Genomic DNA, 14172 nt, shown 5'->3' with positions numbered 1-14172 from the left:
ACTGGTTGTCAGATTTTCTGGCTTAGACTGACCCGTGACGACTGCCGAAGATGTTCAAATAAGAATGATATAGTCTTGCTCTAAGTTAACCAATTATGGCAGTCAGTAAAAGCTGTCTGTTAAGGCAGTGTGGAAGGTATGTATGCTGTTACATAACCAAACAGCTGATAGGTAATAGGTATGCCTATCTACTGAAGAACCGCGGAATGTTAAGTCAACCTAATAACAATTACTAGGTCGGTCGTGGTTTCTACCTCTAACTTAGCTTATGATCATATCATATCAAGAATTAAATAGGTACCTATGGACTTTTCATATTTTTACTTAGGTACCTACTTATGTATTTAGGTAAATGATCAAGCATTATTTATGCTTGTGAAAATCAATTGCGTCAATGATCAATTTTTACTACATCATGATGAATAGTCATTTATTTGTGACTTACCTGTCCTACTCATATTAATATAATATATATGATTGTTCGTTTAGTTATTTATTTACTTACTAGAAATATGAGATAGACAGAAATCAAGGTTATTTGATAACTCACACGTGAAAAAACAATTATACCCGTACATATATGTATAAGTAGTCAGTTATTTTAAGATGTTACATAAGAGCTTTAAAAACAAGCTGATAGCAAGTTAAGATAATTATTTATGTCAGTTAGATTTGTGCTCCAAATGTGAGAACACTTTGCCAAATCTATCAAAATAATCTTCAAAATAATATTGTGAACAAAGTTTTTATTGACAAAATACATCACGTTCACATTTCGGATTTTTTTTTAAACGAGCCTTTTTACAGTGCAATTGTATTGGGACATTGTGTACAAGTGTTGTTGGGACATTTTGTAAAACTTTAATAATGGTGCAAGTGAGAGTATCGGAAGGTCTGCTGGAAGGTGAGGTGGTACACAATGAGTATGGAGGCACCTTCTGCAGCTTCAAGGGCATACCGTATGCGCAGCCGCCGATAGGAGACTTGCGGTTCAAGGTAACTTTATAATTTTAGTATTTCCGAAAGAATGTAGGTACCTACCTAATAATTAATGAGCTTCTATATATTTTTTAATGTAGGTACTATTATTCCAAAACAGAACATTTTGATTAGACAGACAGGAATAGGGAAAGTTAGGGTAAGAGATGCAACGCTATGTAGCTAGGTCGCGAATTTGCTTGCAATACGATCTTCAGTATGAATCCACAGAAATAAGTAGGTATTATTATTGGAAAGTCGTCATGATACATTAATATTCGTGGCTTCGACGAGATATTAAAAGAGTGTCATTTAATAGACTCGGATATTGCGACACTAAACACAAACAAATATGTAGTTACTTGTCTAGATATGATAAAAATGATTGATTGATTGATTACTTCAAATATAATCTTAATATACGGTAGTAAACAAGCGATAATTTACATGGTATTATTTAATTACATAAGAGTTACTCATATACCGCAATAATAGACAGATAAATACATATAATAGTTTGATTATGCGTGGTACAATCTTATCATCCAAAATTACTTATCTTTTGAGGGATTTATTGAAATTATAAATTAAATCTTGTGTAGATAGAAGACAAGACAAGATGATAGCATTTTCCTTGATATTAATACCTATTGTTGATATTATGACTTGTTGCAGGCACCGCAGCCACCAAAACCATGGGAAGGTGTCCGACAAGCCAAAGAGTTTGGCCCATCATGCAGCCAGGTAGACTTTCTCATGCAACCGAAGCCTGACTGCAGCGAAGACTGTCTATACCTCAATGTCTACACACCACAACTGAAAGCTAACAACCCTTTACCAGTCATGTTCTTCATCCACGGCGGAGGGTTTTACTCCGGGAGCGGCAACGATGACATGTATGGTCCAGAGTTCCTCGTCAGACAAAACGTCATACTTGTCACCATCAACTACAGACTGGAAGTCCTAGGTTTTCTTTGCTTAGACACTGAAGAAGTGCCTGGTAACGCAGGCATGAAAGACCAAGTTGAAGCTCTGAAATGGGTCAACAAGAACATTTCCTATTTCGGTGGGGACCCTGACAATATAACTATTTTTGGTGAAAGTGCTGGAGGAGCAAGCGTTGGTTATCATCTAGTATCTCCGAAGTCGAAAGGGCTGTTTAAGCGAGCTATCTGCCAAAGTGGGGTGCCTACTTGCTGGTGGGCTAAAGTATTTGAGCCTCGTAGGCGAGCCCTCGCGCTTGCACACCGTCTAGGATACAAATCTAATGATGAAAACGGTCTTTACGAATTCTTCAAATCACAGCCTGTTGAAGCACTGCTTGGAGTAAACGTACCTCTTTCTTTCTCTGAGCAAATTCGTGCAGGTTTCGAATTAAACTTTGGTATAGTTAGTGAAAAACAATTCGGCGATGAAACCGGATTTTTTCATGGAAACCTTTCAGATTACCTAAAAAACGGTGTTCACGAAGGAGTTGAAGTCATGACAGGGTACACCGAAGACGATGGTGTTATTTTATTTGTATTTGGTGAACATACAAAAATGCTAGAACAAGCAAATGCTTTGGATAACTATTTTACTCCTAAACATATTGCCTTGAATTGTTCATTGAAAAAGCAAATAGAGGCGGGACAAAAGATCAAAAAGTTTTATATGCATGATGAAAAGGTTGAAACTGACTGGGAACGAGTTGCCCGATACCAAAAGGCTGAAATGTTCATATATGGAACTGTAAAATTCGCAAGAGCATGTTCACAGAAGAATAAGCTTTATTTCTATACATTTAACTGCAAATCTGAGAGGAACATGACGTGTAGCATGTTGGGTTTGAACACTATAACTGATGGCAAAGAAGTAAGCTGTCATCTTGATGATTTGTTTTACATCTTCAATAGCAAAGCATTAGAACAGAAAATCGATATGAAGTCAAAAACATTTGAACTGATCAATAAAGTCACAAAGCTTTGGACTAACTTTGCAAAATATGGGTAAGTGGAAAATCAAAAGTCATTTATTCAAAGTAGGCTGAAAATCAGCACTTTTTGAAGGTCAAATTTACAAAAGACAGACCCCAAATAGCCCGCCCTTTACCACTTCCTATGTGTTTTGCTGGGAAGAAGAAGTGGTGGAATAAATCCCCAGCAACACAATTCTATCTGTATGGTTTGAAGAACCGTATGCAAAATATTAAAAATATCATCGTACAAAATTGTATACCTACATAAATGTGTATATAAAAAAAAAAACTATTTTTACCTGCTGGACTTCCAAAAACTACATTAATCAAAAAATGACTTCTAGAAATTGATATGTGATGTTTATTTTACAGAAACCCGACTCCAAATGGCGATCTTGGAGTGAAATGGCTTCCATATACAGCAGACAAAGAAGATTATTTGGACATTGGTAACGAGTTGCAAGCTGGTACGGCACCAGATCATGACGAGTACCAATTCTGGGAAGATATATTTAGAGAATATACACCAGAATATGTTGATACGGAGTATTGATTAAATTAAAAGTTGAATATTTTACGTGCATTTTTATTTGAAGACGTGTTGGTAAACATCCATCTAATTTGTTTATGGTTAAGAGAACTAAATGAATGTAACATCGTCTTTTCAAATTGAAACCAGTCCTTATCAGAGCATGTATGAGCTATGTAAAGTGTCGTAAATATATATGACTAGCCGTTTTCCCGCGGTTTCACCCGCGTCCCGTGGGAGCTACTGCCCGCACCGGGATAAAATATAGCCTACTAGCTTTTGCCCGCAACTTCGTTCGCGTGGAATAGTGACTACCAGCAGATTTTTGATTTGACCAATAGATGGCGCTATATGTCCGGAATAATTTTATTTTTTTTGTAATAAAAACTATCCTATGTCCTTTCTCAAGTTTCAAACTATGTCTGTACCAAATTTCACATAAATCGGTTCAGTAGTTTAGGCGTGAAGAAAAGACAGACAGACAGACAGAAAGACAGACAGACAGACAGACAGACAGAGTTACTCTCGCATTTATAATATTAGTTTGGATGTTACTCGCAAATAATATAGCTTTCTAATGATGAAAGAATATTTAAAATCGGTCCAGTAGTTTTTTTTAATTTATCCATTACAACCAAACAAACAAAGTTTTCCGCTTTATAATATTAGTATAGATAAATTATTATTACTTTAATTCAGCACTCATTCTTATGCAGCACTTACATGTAGTTATTTGCCACTGTGGGTAAAAAAATACGCAAATAATATTGTGTTTAATGTCCTATCAACTCTTAAGTTATATTTAACACAAATAAGCAATATGTCAGTCTTAAAACCCCCTAAATAGAAGCGTTAAAAAATCTCCTACAGACCGGTTTATTGACATTGAGCTCTTCAATGACACGACTGCGCCCATTTTGTGACCTCGCGTCATGGTGACCTAATTCCTCTTACGGCTGCTCCCAATATACTATCCATCTGGGGTTTTGTTACTAGAGATAGGAATTTGGAAGCCGACCCCAACATAGGAAAAGGCTCGGGGATTGTTGATGGTGAGATAGGAATTCGACATTACTTGTACGGGGCTAATGTCAAAAATTATATCTGTGGTTAGCAAATCTAGAGATTGAATATTGAAAATGAGCGTTAGTTTCATCAGCCGTTTAGATGTGGCGGAATGTACCTAGTCTTTAAAATCTGAATCTTGTTTAGAAATTAGAATAAATAGGTACCTATGTTATGTAATTTTGAACTGTAAACTGTCGGTCATTCCACAGTAACAATTGTGAAATAATTATTCTAATTGCGTAATTTTCTTGTAAAGAATATAATGAATCATTAAGAATAATTCAGGATTAAAATTAAGATTAGACTCGATGTTTTTATCAACGTGACGGACAAGTAGTTGCATGCTTACCTAAAAAGCTTGAAAAATTCCATTGCGCAAACATATGACAAAAAACAATGAAGTTGCAATTAAAATTTTTCGATTATAGATCTGTCTTACTGTACTTTTGACGCAGGTGTCCTAATCTGTATAAGAACACCTGCGTAAAAAGTAGATCAACATTGGGACGGAATCCTCATTAGTCGAACCAAAGTCCACATCGTCACGAAATGGACTCTCATAACACCTTGGACTTCATCGAATAATATGAAACGTAACGTAATAAGTTAATGACACCACGAGTCTCAACGATTTAAATATAGACTTAAAACACAATAATAAAATATTCTGGGTTTACTTTTAAAATGCCATAAATACATAGAAAAATATTTATTAATTTCTTCACAAAAAGCAGACCCATTAATTCAATTAATCATTAGTAGAGCGATAAAAGGGACGGAAAAAAAATCATGTGAAATTAAATAATTATACAGAAGTGCGTAAATTGGATACAATGGAAGATAGTAAAGCCGCACCTACTTATTACATAATATACAACAAATTCACATCACAGTCTAATTCCACGATCTTAAAACAAAAGCAATAAGGTCGGCAATCGAGTAACAAAAACCAGAGATAAAAAAATATTTGCCTATGATGTAATAATACATCATAGGCAAATATTTTTTTATCTCTGGTTTTTGTCATAAATCATCAAACTAGTAGCCTACCCTTGCCTCGCCCGGTCTATCTTTATGTACCTAAATCTTAAAAACAGAGTACTAATTGATTGATTATATAATAATATATCTATCTATACATGATAAACAGATAGACGGTGGAACAAATCAAAGTTTATAAGCGGTATAAAATGATATATTTTTTGTTATTAAAACGTAAAAACGTTAGTGTTGTTTGGGCATTGGTCTAAAGCGGATGATTGCTCCAAAGCAACCACTTTAATTTTGACAAATCGGGCATTTTGGTCAAGTATTCTTAATAAAAAAGTTGTAATAATGGTGCAAGTGAGAGTATCTGAGGGTTTGCTGGAAGGTGAGGTGGTACACAATGAGTATGGAGGCACGTTGTACAGCAGTTTTAAAGGCATTCCATTCGCTCAGCCACCGCTTGGAGATCTGCGGTTCAAGGTACAAATCTTAGCGATTGTAATGATTCATAATTGTTATGAATTTTAAGACGTTCATCTCATCGGTATTTTTTTTATTATATAAAAAAATATATTTCTAATGTTAAATTAGGTAGGAAGTTATCAAATATTTTTTCATTATTACATCTGATGGATTATAATGTAGCAACTTTGCTTATTCACGTGTAAATAATAAATTATATTTTTAAGAGATAGTATAAATAATCGAGTGAATCATCGTTCTCATTATCTTAAAAGATCTTGTACCTTGTGATTTGATCTATTTATCGGTATAAGCATAAGTTTAGTTGCAAAACTGTGGGTGATAGATAAGTACTCCTATGGTCTACGGATATCGGGAAAAGTAGTCAGCGGGGCTGATAAAGGTTTTAAAACTTTCGCAACTTGTACACATTTATAGACATTCGGGACTTATGTATCGAAATAAAATCCGATACCCACGCCAGCAATTAAAAATATTTACATTGGTTACTTTTTCTTCCCCAGGCACCTCAACCACCGAAACCGTGGGATGGAGTTCGTGAGGCCAAAGAATTCGGACCAAAATGTATTCAATATGACTCATTCACAAAAGCTGGTTTGCTCGGCAGTGAGGACTGTTTATATCTTAATGTTTATACACCCAATGTAAACCCGGATAAACCTCTGCCAGTCATGTTCTGGGTACACGGAGGCGCCTTCATGATCGGAGGCAGTAATGATGACTTATACGGACCTGAATTTCTCTTAAGAAAAGGCGTCGTAGTCGTCACTTTTAATTACAGACTTGAAATTCTCGGTTTCTTAAGCTTGGATACTGAAGATGTACCTGGTAATGCTGGCATGAAGGATCAAGTAGCAGCACTGAGGTGGGTGAATAAAAATATTGCCAACTTCGGTGGAGACCCTAACAATATCACTATTTTCGGAGAAAGTGCTGGCGGTGCCAGTGTCAGTTACCTCTTAATATCGCCGATGACTAAAGGCTTGTTCAAGAGAGCGATTCCCCAAAGTGGCGCTGCTTTGAGTGACTGGTCACAGACAGTAAGGCCCCGGGAAAGAGCCTTAGCAGTAGCAAGAAAATTGGGATGCTACTCCGAAGACGATAAGGAGTTATATGAATTCTTCAAAAACCAAACAATTGAATCACTAACTAATGCCGCAGCCCCCATTTCACTAGCAGAAGCAAACAAGAAGGGCTTAGAAATTTATTTCAGCATTACCGATGAAAAGAAATTCGGTAACAATGAAAGATTTTTCTACGGAAATGTAGTCGATGTTGTATCCAATGGCATTCACGAAGGTGTTGATATAATGACAGGATTTACCTCAGACGAAGGTCTTGTTTGGATCGAAAAAGATACGATAAACGAGAGATTAGATATGATAAGGAACTTCCCAGACATGTTAGTTACCAAGCAATTATCATTTAATCTGTCAGTTCATCAACAGATTGAGCTCGGAAAGAAAATCAGAAAGTTTTATTTTAACGACGGGGTAAGAATACCAGAAGACTGGGAGCAATTGGTGAAGTATTATTCAATGAATACGTTCATATTCCCCACAATGAAGTTCGCTAAACTTTGTGCTGGCGCTAAGAAGAATAAACTTTACTTGTACAGATTTTCTTGTAAATCTGAGAGAAATCTCGTCGCGCACTTTACAGGACTGACAGAATTGATTGGAAGCAAGCCTGTCACAGCCCATGCTGATGACTTACTGTACTTATTCAACGCCAAGCTACTTAATACGAAGGTCGATATGAAATCTTACACATTCCAGCTAATTGATAAAGTTACAACTCTTTGGACGAACTTTGCTAAATTCGGGTATGTTATTTTTATTGCTTTGCATTTGTTAGTTTTTATTAAATATAGGTCCAAAAACAGATTTGCATCATGTTCAATTTTGAAAATATTTCGAAAGGCTCATTTTTGAGTCCCGGCAGTCTTTTATATATCCTTGGCAGTCCTGGCGCCTAATTAGAAAGCCTGATCACCAGTTTTAGCGGCGAGATATTGGGCTACCTGACTGGATGTAAGCAGTGGCTCTATGTAAAATACAGTACCCACTCAGCTACATAGTTTTAACTGGAAAGTGTCGACATAGTTAGGAAAGACTTAGGCCTGCCTACCTAAATGATTTATTTATTTATTAAGAGCTAATCTCTTAAAGGGGTCCAAGGTCCTCTCATATTATATAATTTGACTTAAATTAACCTTGGTATTATTTCAGGAACCCGACTCCTGACAACTCGCTGGGTGTGACATGGACACCATTCACTCTGGAAAATGAAGAATATCTGGACATCGGTAATGAACTGGTTCCTGGAGTGAAGCCTGACCATGAAGAAGTACAATTATGGGAAAAAATCGACAAATTATTCGGTTCACCCACACAAATTGTTACAGCTGATGAAATATAGGTTACAAAAATAATTTAGTTAATAATCCTTTGTAGCACGGTTACAAATTATGTATGCTCAAAGGTCAGATAACTAGTTTATGTTGGAAATTAAATTAAATTGGTTCCATATTTTTTATGAATACATTTTTATATAATATAAAGCATTGTTTTGTTCTTAATCATGAGAATCCAAAATGACTATTCCCCATCCACATTTCTAACATCTCAGATAAAAAAATATATATTTGAAACTTCTTTGTCCAATCGTACGCACCGCGGATTTACGCATAATGCCATTTTTCATGAACCTATTTTATGCACAAAAATTTTAAAGTGCAAAGCAAAATTACCAACCCGTCTGACTTTCTCTCACTTATATTTCCCTAAAAGGCTGTTTTAGTTCCCTTAAGATGCAGGTGAAACAGCTGATGGAATCTATTTATATATGTTATGGACCAAGTGATAAATTGAGCAGTATACATAATGCCCGGTCATTATGAATAATGCCCAATATGAGAGTGCAATTTGATAATAATTATTCAAACAATCAAATTGACCGGTCACTATACATATTGCCCGTGACCTTTTGGGCAAAGTAATACAAACATATTTAATTTCATTTTTTTTATTGTTATTGACATTTAACTTAAAATAAATTAAATATAACACATCCCATATCAATTGACAGAGCATAGAAGTAAGCATGCAACATGCAGCAAGCATGGCTTCTGTCACGGCTCCAGTGCTGCGGGGCTCCGGCGGTCCCATGCGAGCTTATCGTCGCAGATGGTTTTCACGCTCACCACCGCAGCTTCGGCTTACGGCCGGCGGCCAGCCTCAGCCGCGACGGCGAGCGCTTCAACTACCTGCGCCTCAGCTCGCAGGCCGCCTTGCCCCTCCGCGCCTACGCGGTTTTGAATTGCACTCTAGGGGTAGGGCAGACAAAGACTACGTGGAGTCGGTTTTGCAGCGATTCGTTTTCGTCACTAAGTTCAGTTTTTAATACAATGTTTTGAATCCAAATTAAATTCTACCATAAAAAAACGAGGCCGAGTTAGTAAATTAGATGACAATTGTCCAATAAATAATTTTGTGGCTAGATTTATAATTTCCCATTAAAATAGAACATATAATATAAAACAATACTCATAAAATATGTAATAGGATTTATTTATTAGAACAACTGCCACCCTCGCACCACATAAAATATAGCTTTATTATCAAATTGCCCAACTATCATGTAGCAATATAATAATGCCCGTGCAATGTGATAAATAATGAAGTTAAGATAGTTATTAATCACTTGGCTCGATAAAGCTAGACATTATTCATAATGCTCGGGCATTATAAATAATGCCCGAATTAATCACATGGTCCATAACATATATAAAGTATCAATATGTAACTGACGCGAGCAGAATTGCGGAAAACAATAAGTAGGTATAATAAAGTAACTACTATCACTTATCAACAAGTTACAGAATCATCTAAAACAACGTTAAAACAAAAGCAATAAGGTTGACAATTGAAGATCAAACAGATAAGATGATATGGTCAAAATCATACTTATCTTTGATATTATTACTATCAATTTGACGTGCACACGGTAGTGTTGTTTGGGCATCGGTCTAAAGCAGACGATTGCTCAATCTAAACAACTTTAATTTTTACAAGTTGGGCATTTTTGTAAATGGGCATTCTGTACAAGTGATATTTGGGACAATTTGTAATAATGGTGCAAGTGAAAGTATCTGAAGGAGTTCTGGAAGGCGAGGTGGTACACAATGTGTATCGAGGCACTTTGTACAGCAGCTTCAAAGGCATCCCGTACGCGCAGCCGCCGGTCGGAGATCTAAGGTTCAAGGTACAAAATACCAATAGCCTTCATGTGATTTCGGTGCTAATGATTCATAGCGTTATTTTTAACTCTTTTCCTCCTTTCACTCTTTTTTTATCTTGTTGTCATGTTATCGTCACTATAATTTACTAATGCGTCTACTTCGTTTTCAAGTGTTGTTTAAAGATACAACAGTATAATTTAACGAATTATCGTTATCAATAGCGTTAGAAATAAGTACTTTGTTTTGTCAGCTATTCTTAAGTGTTGCTGTTGTTGTTGTCAACGCATACTCAGCTGTACTGATGATAATACATTTAGTATAATAATTGCGGGGATTCTAACGGTCGCTCTTCATAAAGGGCCGTCAGATAACCATTAACTAATTATACCATCTCCGTTGCCGATAGATATTAACATTCGTTGCAATTTTCTTCCCCAGGCACCTCAACCACCGAAACCTTGGGATGGAGTTCGAGAGGCTAAAGAATTCGGACCAAAATGTTTTCAAAATGATATATTCACCAACTCTGGTACCATCGGCAGTGAGGACTGTTTATATCTTAATGTTTATACACCCAACGTAAACCCAGATAAACCTTTGCCAGTCATGTTCTGGGTACACGGAGGCGCCTTCGTCTCCGGAGGCGGTAATGATGACTTATACGGCCCCGAATTTCTCTTGAGGAAAGACGTCGTAGTCGTCACGATCAACTACAGACTTGAAATTCTTGGTTTCCTATGCCTGGATACTGAAGATGTACCTGGCAACGCTGGCATGAAGGATCAAGTAGCAGCACTGAGATGGGTGAATAAAAATATTGCCAATTTCGGTGGAGACCCTAACAACATCACTGTTTTCGGAGAAAGTGCTGGCGGAGCCAGTGTCAGTTACCTCTTAATATCGCCGATGACCAAAGGTCTTTTCAAGAGGGCGATACCACAAAGCGGTGCTGCTTTGTGTGACTGGGCACAGGCAGTGAGGCCCCGGGAAAGAGCCTTAGCATTGGCAAGGAAATTGGGATGCGACTCTGAAGACGATAAGGAGTTGTATGAATTTTTCAAAAATCAACCACTTGAATCACTAATTAATGCGAGAGCTCACATATCGTTAGCAGAAGCTAAAAAAAATTTAGACGTTTATTTTAGCATTGTGGATGAAAAGAAGTTTGGCGACAATGAAAGATTTTTCTACGGAAGTGTAGTCGACGCTGTGACTAACGGTATCCATGAAGGCGTTGACATTATGACTGGATTTACCACAGACGAAGGTCTTATTTGTATTGCAAAAGACACAATCAATGAGAATTTAGACTTGGTAAGGAACTTCCCAGAAATTTTAGTAACCAGAGATCATTTATTTAATATGTCAGTACATCAGCAGATTGAGCTTGGAAAGAAAATCAGAAAGTTTTATTTCAAAGATGGGGTAAGAATACCTGAGGACTGGGAGCAATTGGTGAAGTATTATTCAATGACTGTGTTCATATATCCCACAATGAAGTTTGCTAAAATCTGTGCTACTGCTAAGAAGAATAAAGTTTATTTGTACAAATTTTCTTGTAAATCTGAGAGAAACGTCATCGCGCATTTGAGAGGACTGACGGAACTGATCGGAAGCAAACCTGTCACAGCCCATGCTGACGACGTGCTGTACATGTTTGACGCCAAGCTACTTGATAAGAAGGTCATCACGAAATCTTACACATTCAAGCTAATTGATACAGTCACAACACTATGGACGAACTTTGCTAAATACGGGTATGTTGTTCCGATTATTTTTATTTATTTCAAGATTTTATTGAATTGAAATACAATCAGATTTTATATTAATTCAAATACAATCAGTATTTCGTCTGATAATAAGTCTTATAAAGGGGTATCGGATTGAGGAGATCAGATAGGCAGTCACTCCATGTGAAACTCTGATGATCGGCTGCATTCGTTTAGACTGCATGACGTGAAAAGGCTAGGTCGATGATAAGTTAATCATCATGTAAAGTTTGATATAATTTCAGAAACCCGACTCCTGACAACAACCTGGGTGTGACATGGGCACCATTTTCTCTGGAGAATGAAGAATATCTGGACATCGGTCATGAACTGGTTCCCGGGGTAAAGCCTGAAAATGAAGAAGTACAATTCTGGCAAAAAGTCGATGAAAATTTCTGTTTACCCGAAAAGTATGTCCGAGCTGATGAATTGGGATTTTAAGTATTTTTACCCACAGTTATAATGTAAATGTGTGTTCAACGGTTTATTTGCCTATCTTGGATATTATAAAATAGATTATCTAGCGTGGAAATATAAATTGTTTATTTTATGTTTTTATGTCATTACCAACTTTTCATTGCCAGTTAAGAAACCAGTTCATGTCAATCATTCATATCATCATGACTTGCATAAAATCGAGTCATACGACTATTATGATAAATACGAAAGGTTTGACCTTCTAGACTTTATGTTGGTTTTAATAGGTATCCCGTTACGCAGCCCGCGTATTATAAAATTATTATCACGTATTAGTAAATACGTAAAATAGGTACCTCTATAACTTTACTAGCGGCGTGATAAATGAAGAATGGCTCAACCGATTTTGAGCAAACTTCATACAAATCCTCTTCTAAACAGACTCTTTTGCTTTAAAATATTAGGATAGATTTAAGTATAGATACTGCACTAAACGACAGTTTGCCTACTAACAAACACGTAGGTAAGTACAAGTTTGAAGTAACATTTTGGCGCAAAATAAAGATGTACAGTTATGAAGCTACGTACTAGTGTTTGTAAAAATTTCACTCACACACGCATTTGTATCGACAATCTTTTACCGGCGCTATCGGGGCTGTCAGTACTGAGTGTCGTGCATCGAGCACTTGCGTGTGTGAGAGACATGGTTGCAAACATTAGTACGTAGCTTCACAACTGTTTAGAATAAAATTATTTAAACTATGACTTTGGTCAGGTAACAAAACTATTACGGATTGACAGTAATTTTCGCAAGTCATCAAAAATAATACCCAACGTTGTCATCTCACAGACCATTAAATGCCATAATGACGTTAATTATGATAAAATATTTAAACCCGGCTATAAAGTTCATTTTTACGATTTAATGTCGGAGATTTCAAAGGATTTAAAGGTAATTTGGTGTTACAGCTTATTGCAACCTTCTCAGTTTTAATTCAAAATTTGGTGCAGTCTTGAAAAGTTAAGGGTTTTTGACTTTGTTGCCAATACCTAAATAAAAAATAGTTTTAGATAACATACATCATTGCCTTTTTTTTAACTGAAGCAATTTTAACAGTAATTTTGTATTAAATTGAAATGTTTATGTAGTTAACAACATCGTCTCAAACAGGTAAAAAAGGTAGAAACACACAATTTTACACATAACTTAGAACTCCAAAAGATAGCAAAAAATATTTAATAAAGTAGCTGAGATAATGCTTAATAAACTACCCAACGAAAATGTCAAGAATGTATTACATAAAGTGTAACATCGTAATAATAGCTACATTATATTGTTATCGAGAACATTTACCCAGCTAACCCATGTGTTAGCAGCTCGATGCATTTTAATTGAAAATTTAATCGCTCCCATCGACTACCGACTACCGAATATTGGAAATGGTAGCTTCGCGAAATAACCGACCGAATTTATGCGGCCAGTCTTTGTGCAAAACTGGGAATTTCACGAAAATACATGCCCCAACTTTGTAGTTTCAGCTGAAATGTTTATTAATTTAAAGCAATTTTGATAGTGTAAAACTGTTTTTGTGTTTTTCATTGGTTTATTGAGTATATATTGGCCAACTTTATGTTGTATAATGAAATATTGGAGGCTACTGAACTACTCAATTTCGAACGTCATGAAAAATAGTGGTTCATATATGTAGCAGTTATATGTATAAATGTATATGTATAACAG

The 14172-nt window shown here is 36.1% G+C and overlaps 4 protein-coding genes across 4 annotated transcripts in view; 3 read left to right on the top strand and 1 right to left on the bottom strand.

The window, feature by feature from the left end:
- LOC110376058 (muscarinic acetylcholine receptor DM1) overlaps positions 1–14172 on the bottom strand; it is a 71147-nt gene that overhangs the window by 38044 nt on the left and 18931 nt on the right. The window lies entirely within an intron of this gene.
- LOC110376065 (juvenile hormone esterase) lies at positions 707–3512 on the top strand. Its single transcript, XM_064035420.1, has 3 exons — positions 707–996; positions 1654–2966; positions 3308–3512. Exons 1-3 carry the CDS (start codon positions 868–870, stop codon positions 3486–3488), a joined length of 1623 nt encoding a protein of 540 aa, XP_063891490.1. The 5' UTR covers positions 707–867; the 3' UTR covers positions 3489–3512.
- LOC135117057 (juvenile hormone esterase-like) lies at positions 5755–8438 on the top strand. The gene is made up of 3 exons (XM_064035419.1): positions 5755–5999; positions 6506–7827; positions 8234–8438. Exons 1-3 carry the CDS (start codon positions 5868–5870, stop codon positions 8421–8423), a joined length of 1644 nt encoding a protein of 547 aa, XP_063891489.1. The 5' UTR covers positions 5755–5867; the 3' UTR covers positions 8424–8438.
- Positions 10009–12564, top strand: LOC135117056 (juvenile hormone esterase-like). Its single transcript, XM_064035418.1, has 3 exons — positions 10009–10268; positions 10684–12002; positions 12260–12564. The coding sequence occupies exons 1-3, from the start codon at positions 10137–10139 to the stop codon at positions 12453–12455; spliced, it is 1647 nt and encodes a 548-aa protein (XP_063891488.1). The 5' UTR covers positions 10009–10136; the 3' UTR covers positions 12456–12564.

Source organism: Helicoverpa armigera, chromosome 7, assembly GCF_030705265.1.
Source record: "Helicoverpa armigera isolate CAAS_96S chromosome 7, ASM3070526v1, whole genome shotgun sequence".
Lineage (NCBI taxonomy): Eukaryota > Metazoa > Arthropoda > Insecta > Lepidoptera > Noctuidae > Helicoverpa > Helicoverpa armigera.
The sequence above is the reverse complement of the archived record's forward strand: the minus strand, read 5'-3'. Positions and strand labels throughout refer to the sequence as shown.

What these genes read in the sequence shown, in the direction of transcription:
- LOC110376065 (XM_064035420.1), top strand. Translation starts at nt 868, where the DNA reads ATGGTGCAAGTGAGAGTATCGGAAGGTCTGCTGGAAGGTGAGGTGGTA. An exon ending in TAGGAGACTTGCGGTTCAAG is followed by an intron (nt 997 to 1,653) that starts GTAACTTTATAA and finishes GACTTGTTGCAG; the next exon opens with GCACCGCAGCCACCAAAACC. An exon ending in ACTAACTTTGCAAAATATGG is followed by an intron (nt 2,967 to 3,307) that starts GTAAGTGGAAAA and finishes TTTATTTTACAG; the next exon opens with AAACCCGACTCCAAATGGCG.
- LOC135117057 (XM_064035419.1), top strand. Translation starts at nt 5,868, where the DNA reads ATGGTGCAAGTGAGAGTATCTGAGGGTTTGCTGGAAGGTGAGGTGGTA. An exon ending in TTGGAGATCTGCGGTTCAAG is followed by an intron (nt 6,000 to 6,505) that starts GTACAAATCTTA and finishes TTTCTTCCCCAG; the next exon opens with GCACCTCAACCACCGAAACC. An exon ending in ACGAACTTTGCTAAATTCGG is followed by an intron (nt 7,828 to 8,233) that starts GTATGTTATTTT and finishes GTATTATTTCAG; the next exon opens with GAACCCGACTCCTGACAACT.
- LOC135117056 (XM_064035418.1), top strand. Translation starts at nt 10,137, where the DNA reads ATGGTGCAAGTGAAAGTATCTGAAGGAGTTCTGGAAGGCGAGGTGGTA. An exon ending in TCGGAGATCTAAGGTTCAAG is followed by an intron (nt 10,269 to 10,683) that starts GTACAAAATACC and finishes TTTCTTCCCCAG; the next exon opens with GCACCTCAACCACCGAAACC. An exon ending in ACGAACTTTGCTAAATACGG is followed by an intron (nt 12,003 to 12,259) that starts GTATGTTGTTCC and finishes ATATAATTTCAG; the next exon opens with AAACCCGACTCCTGACAACA.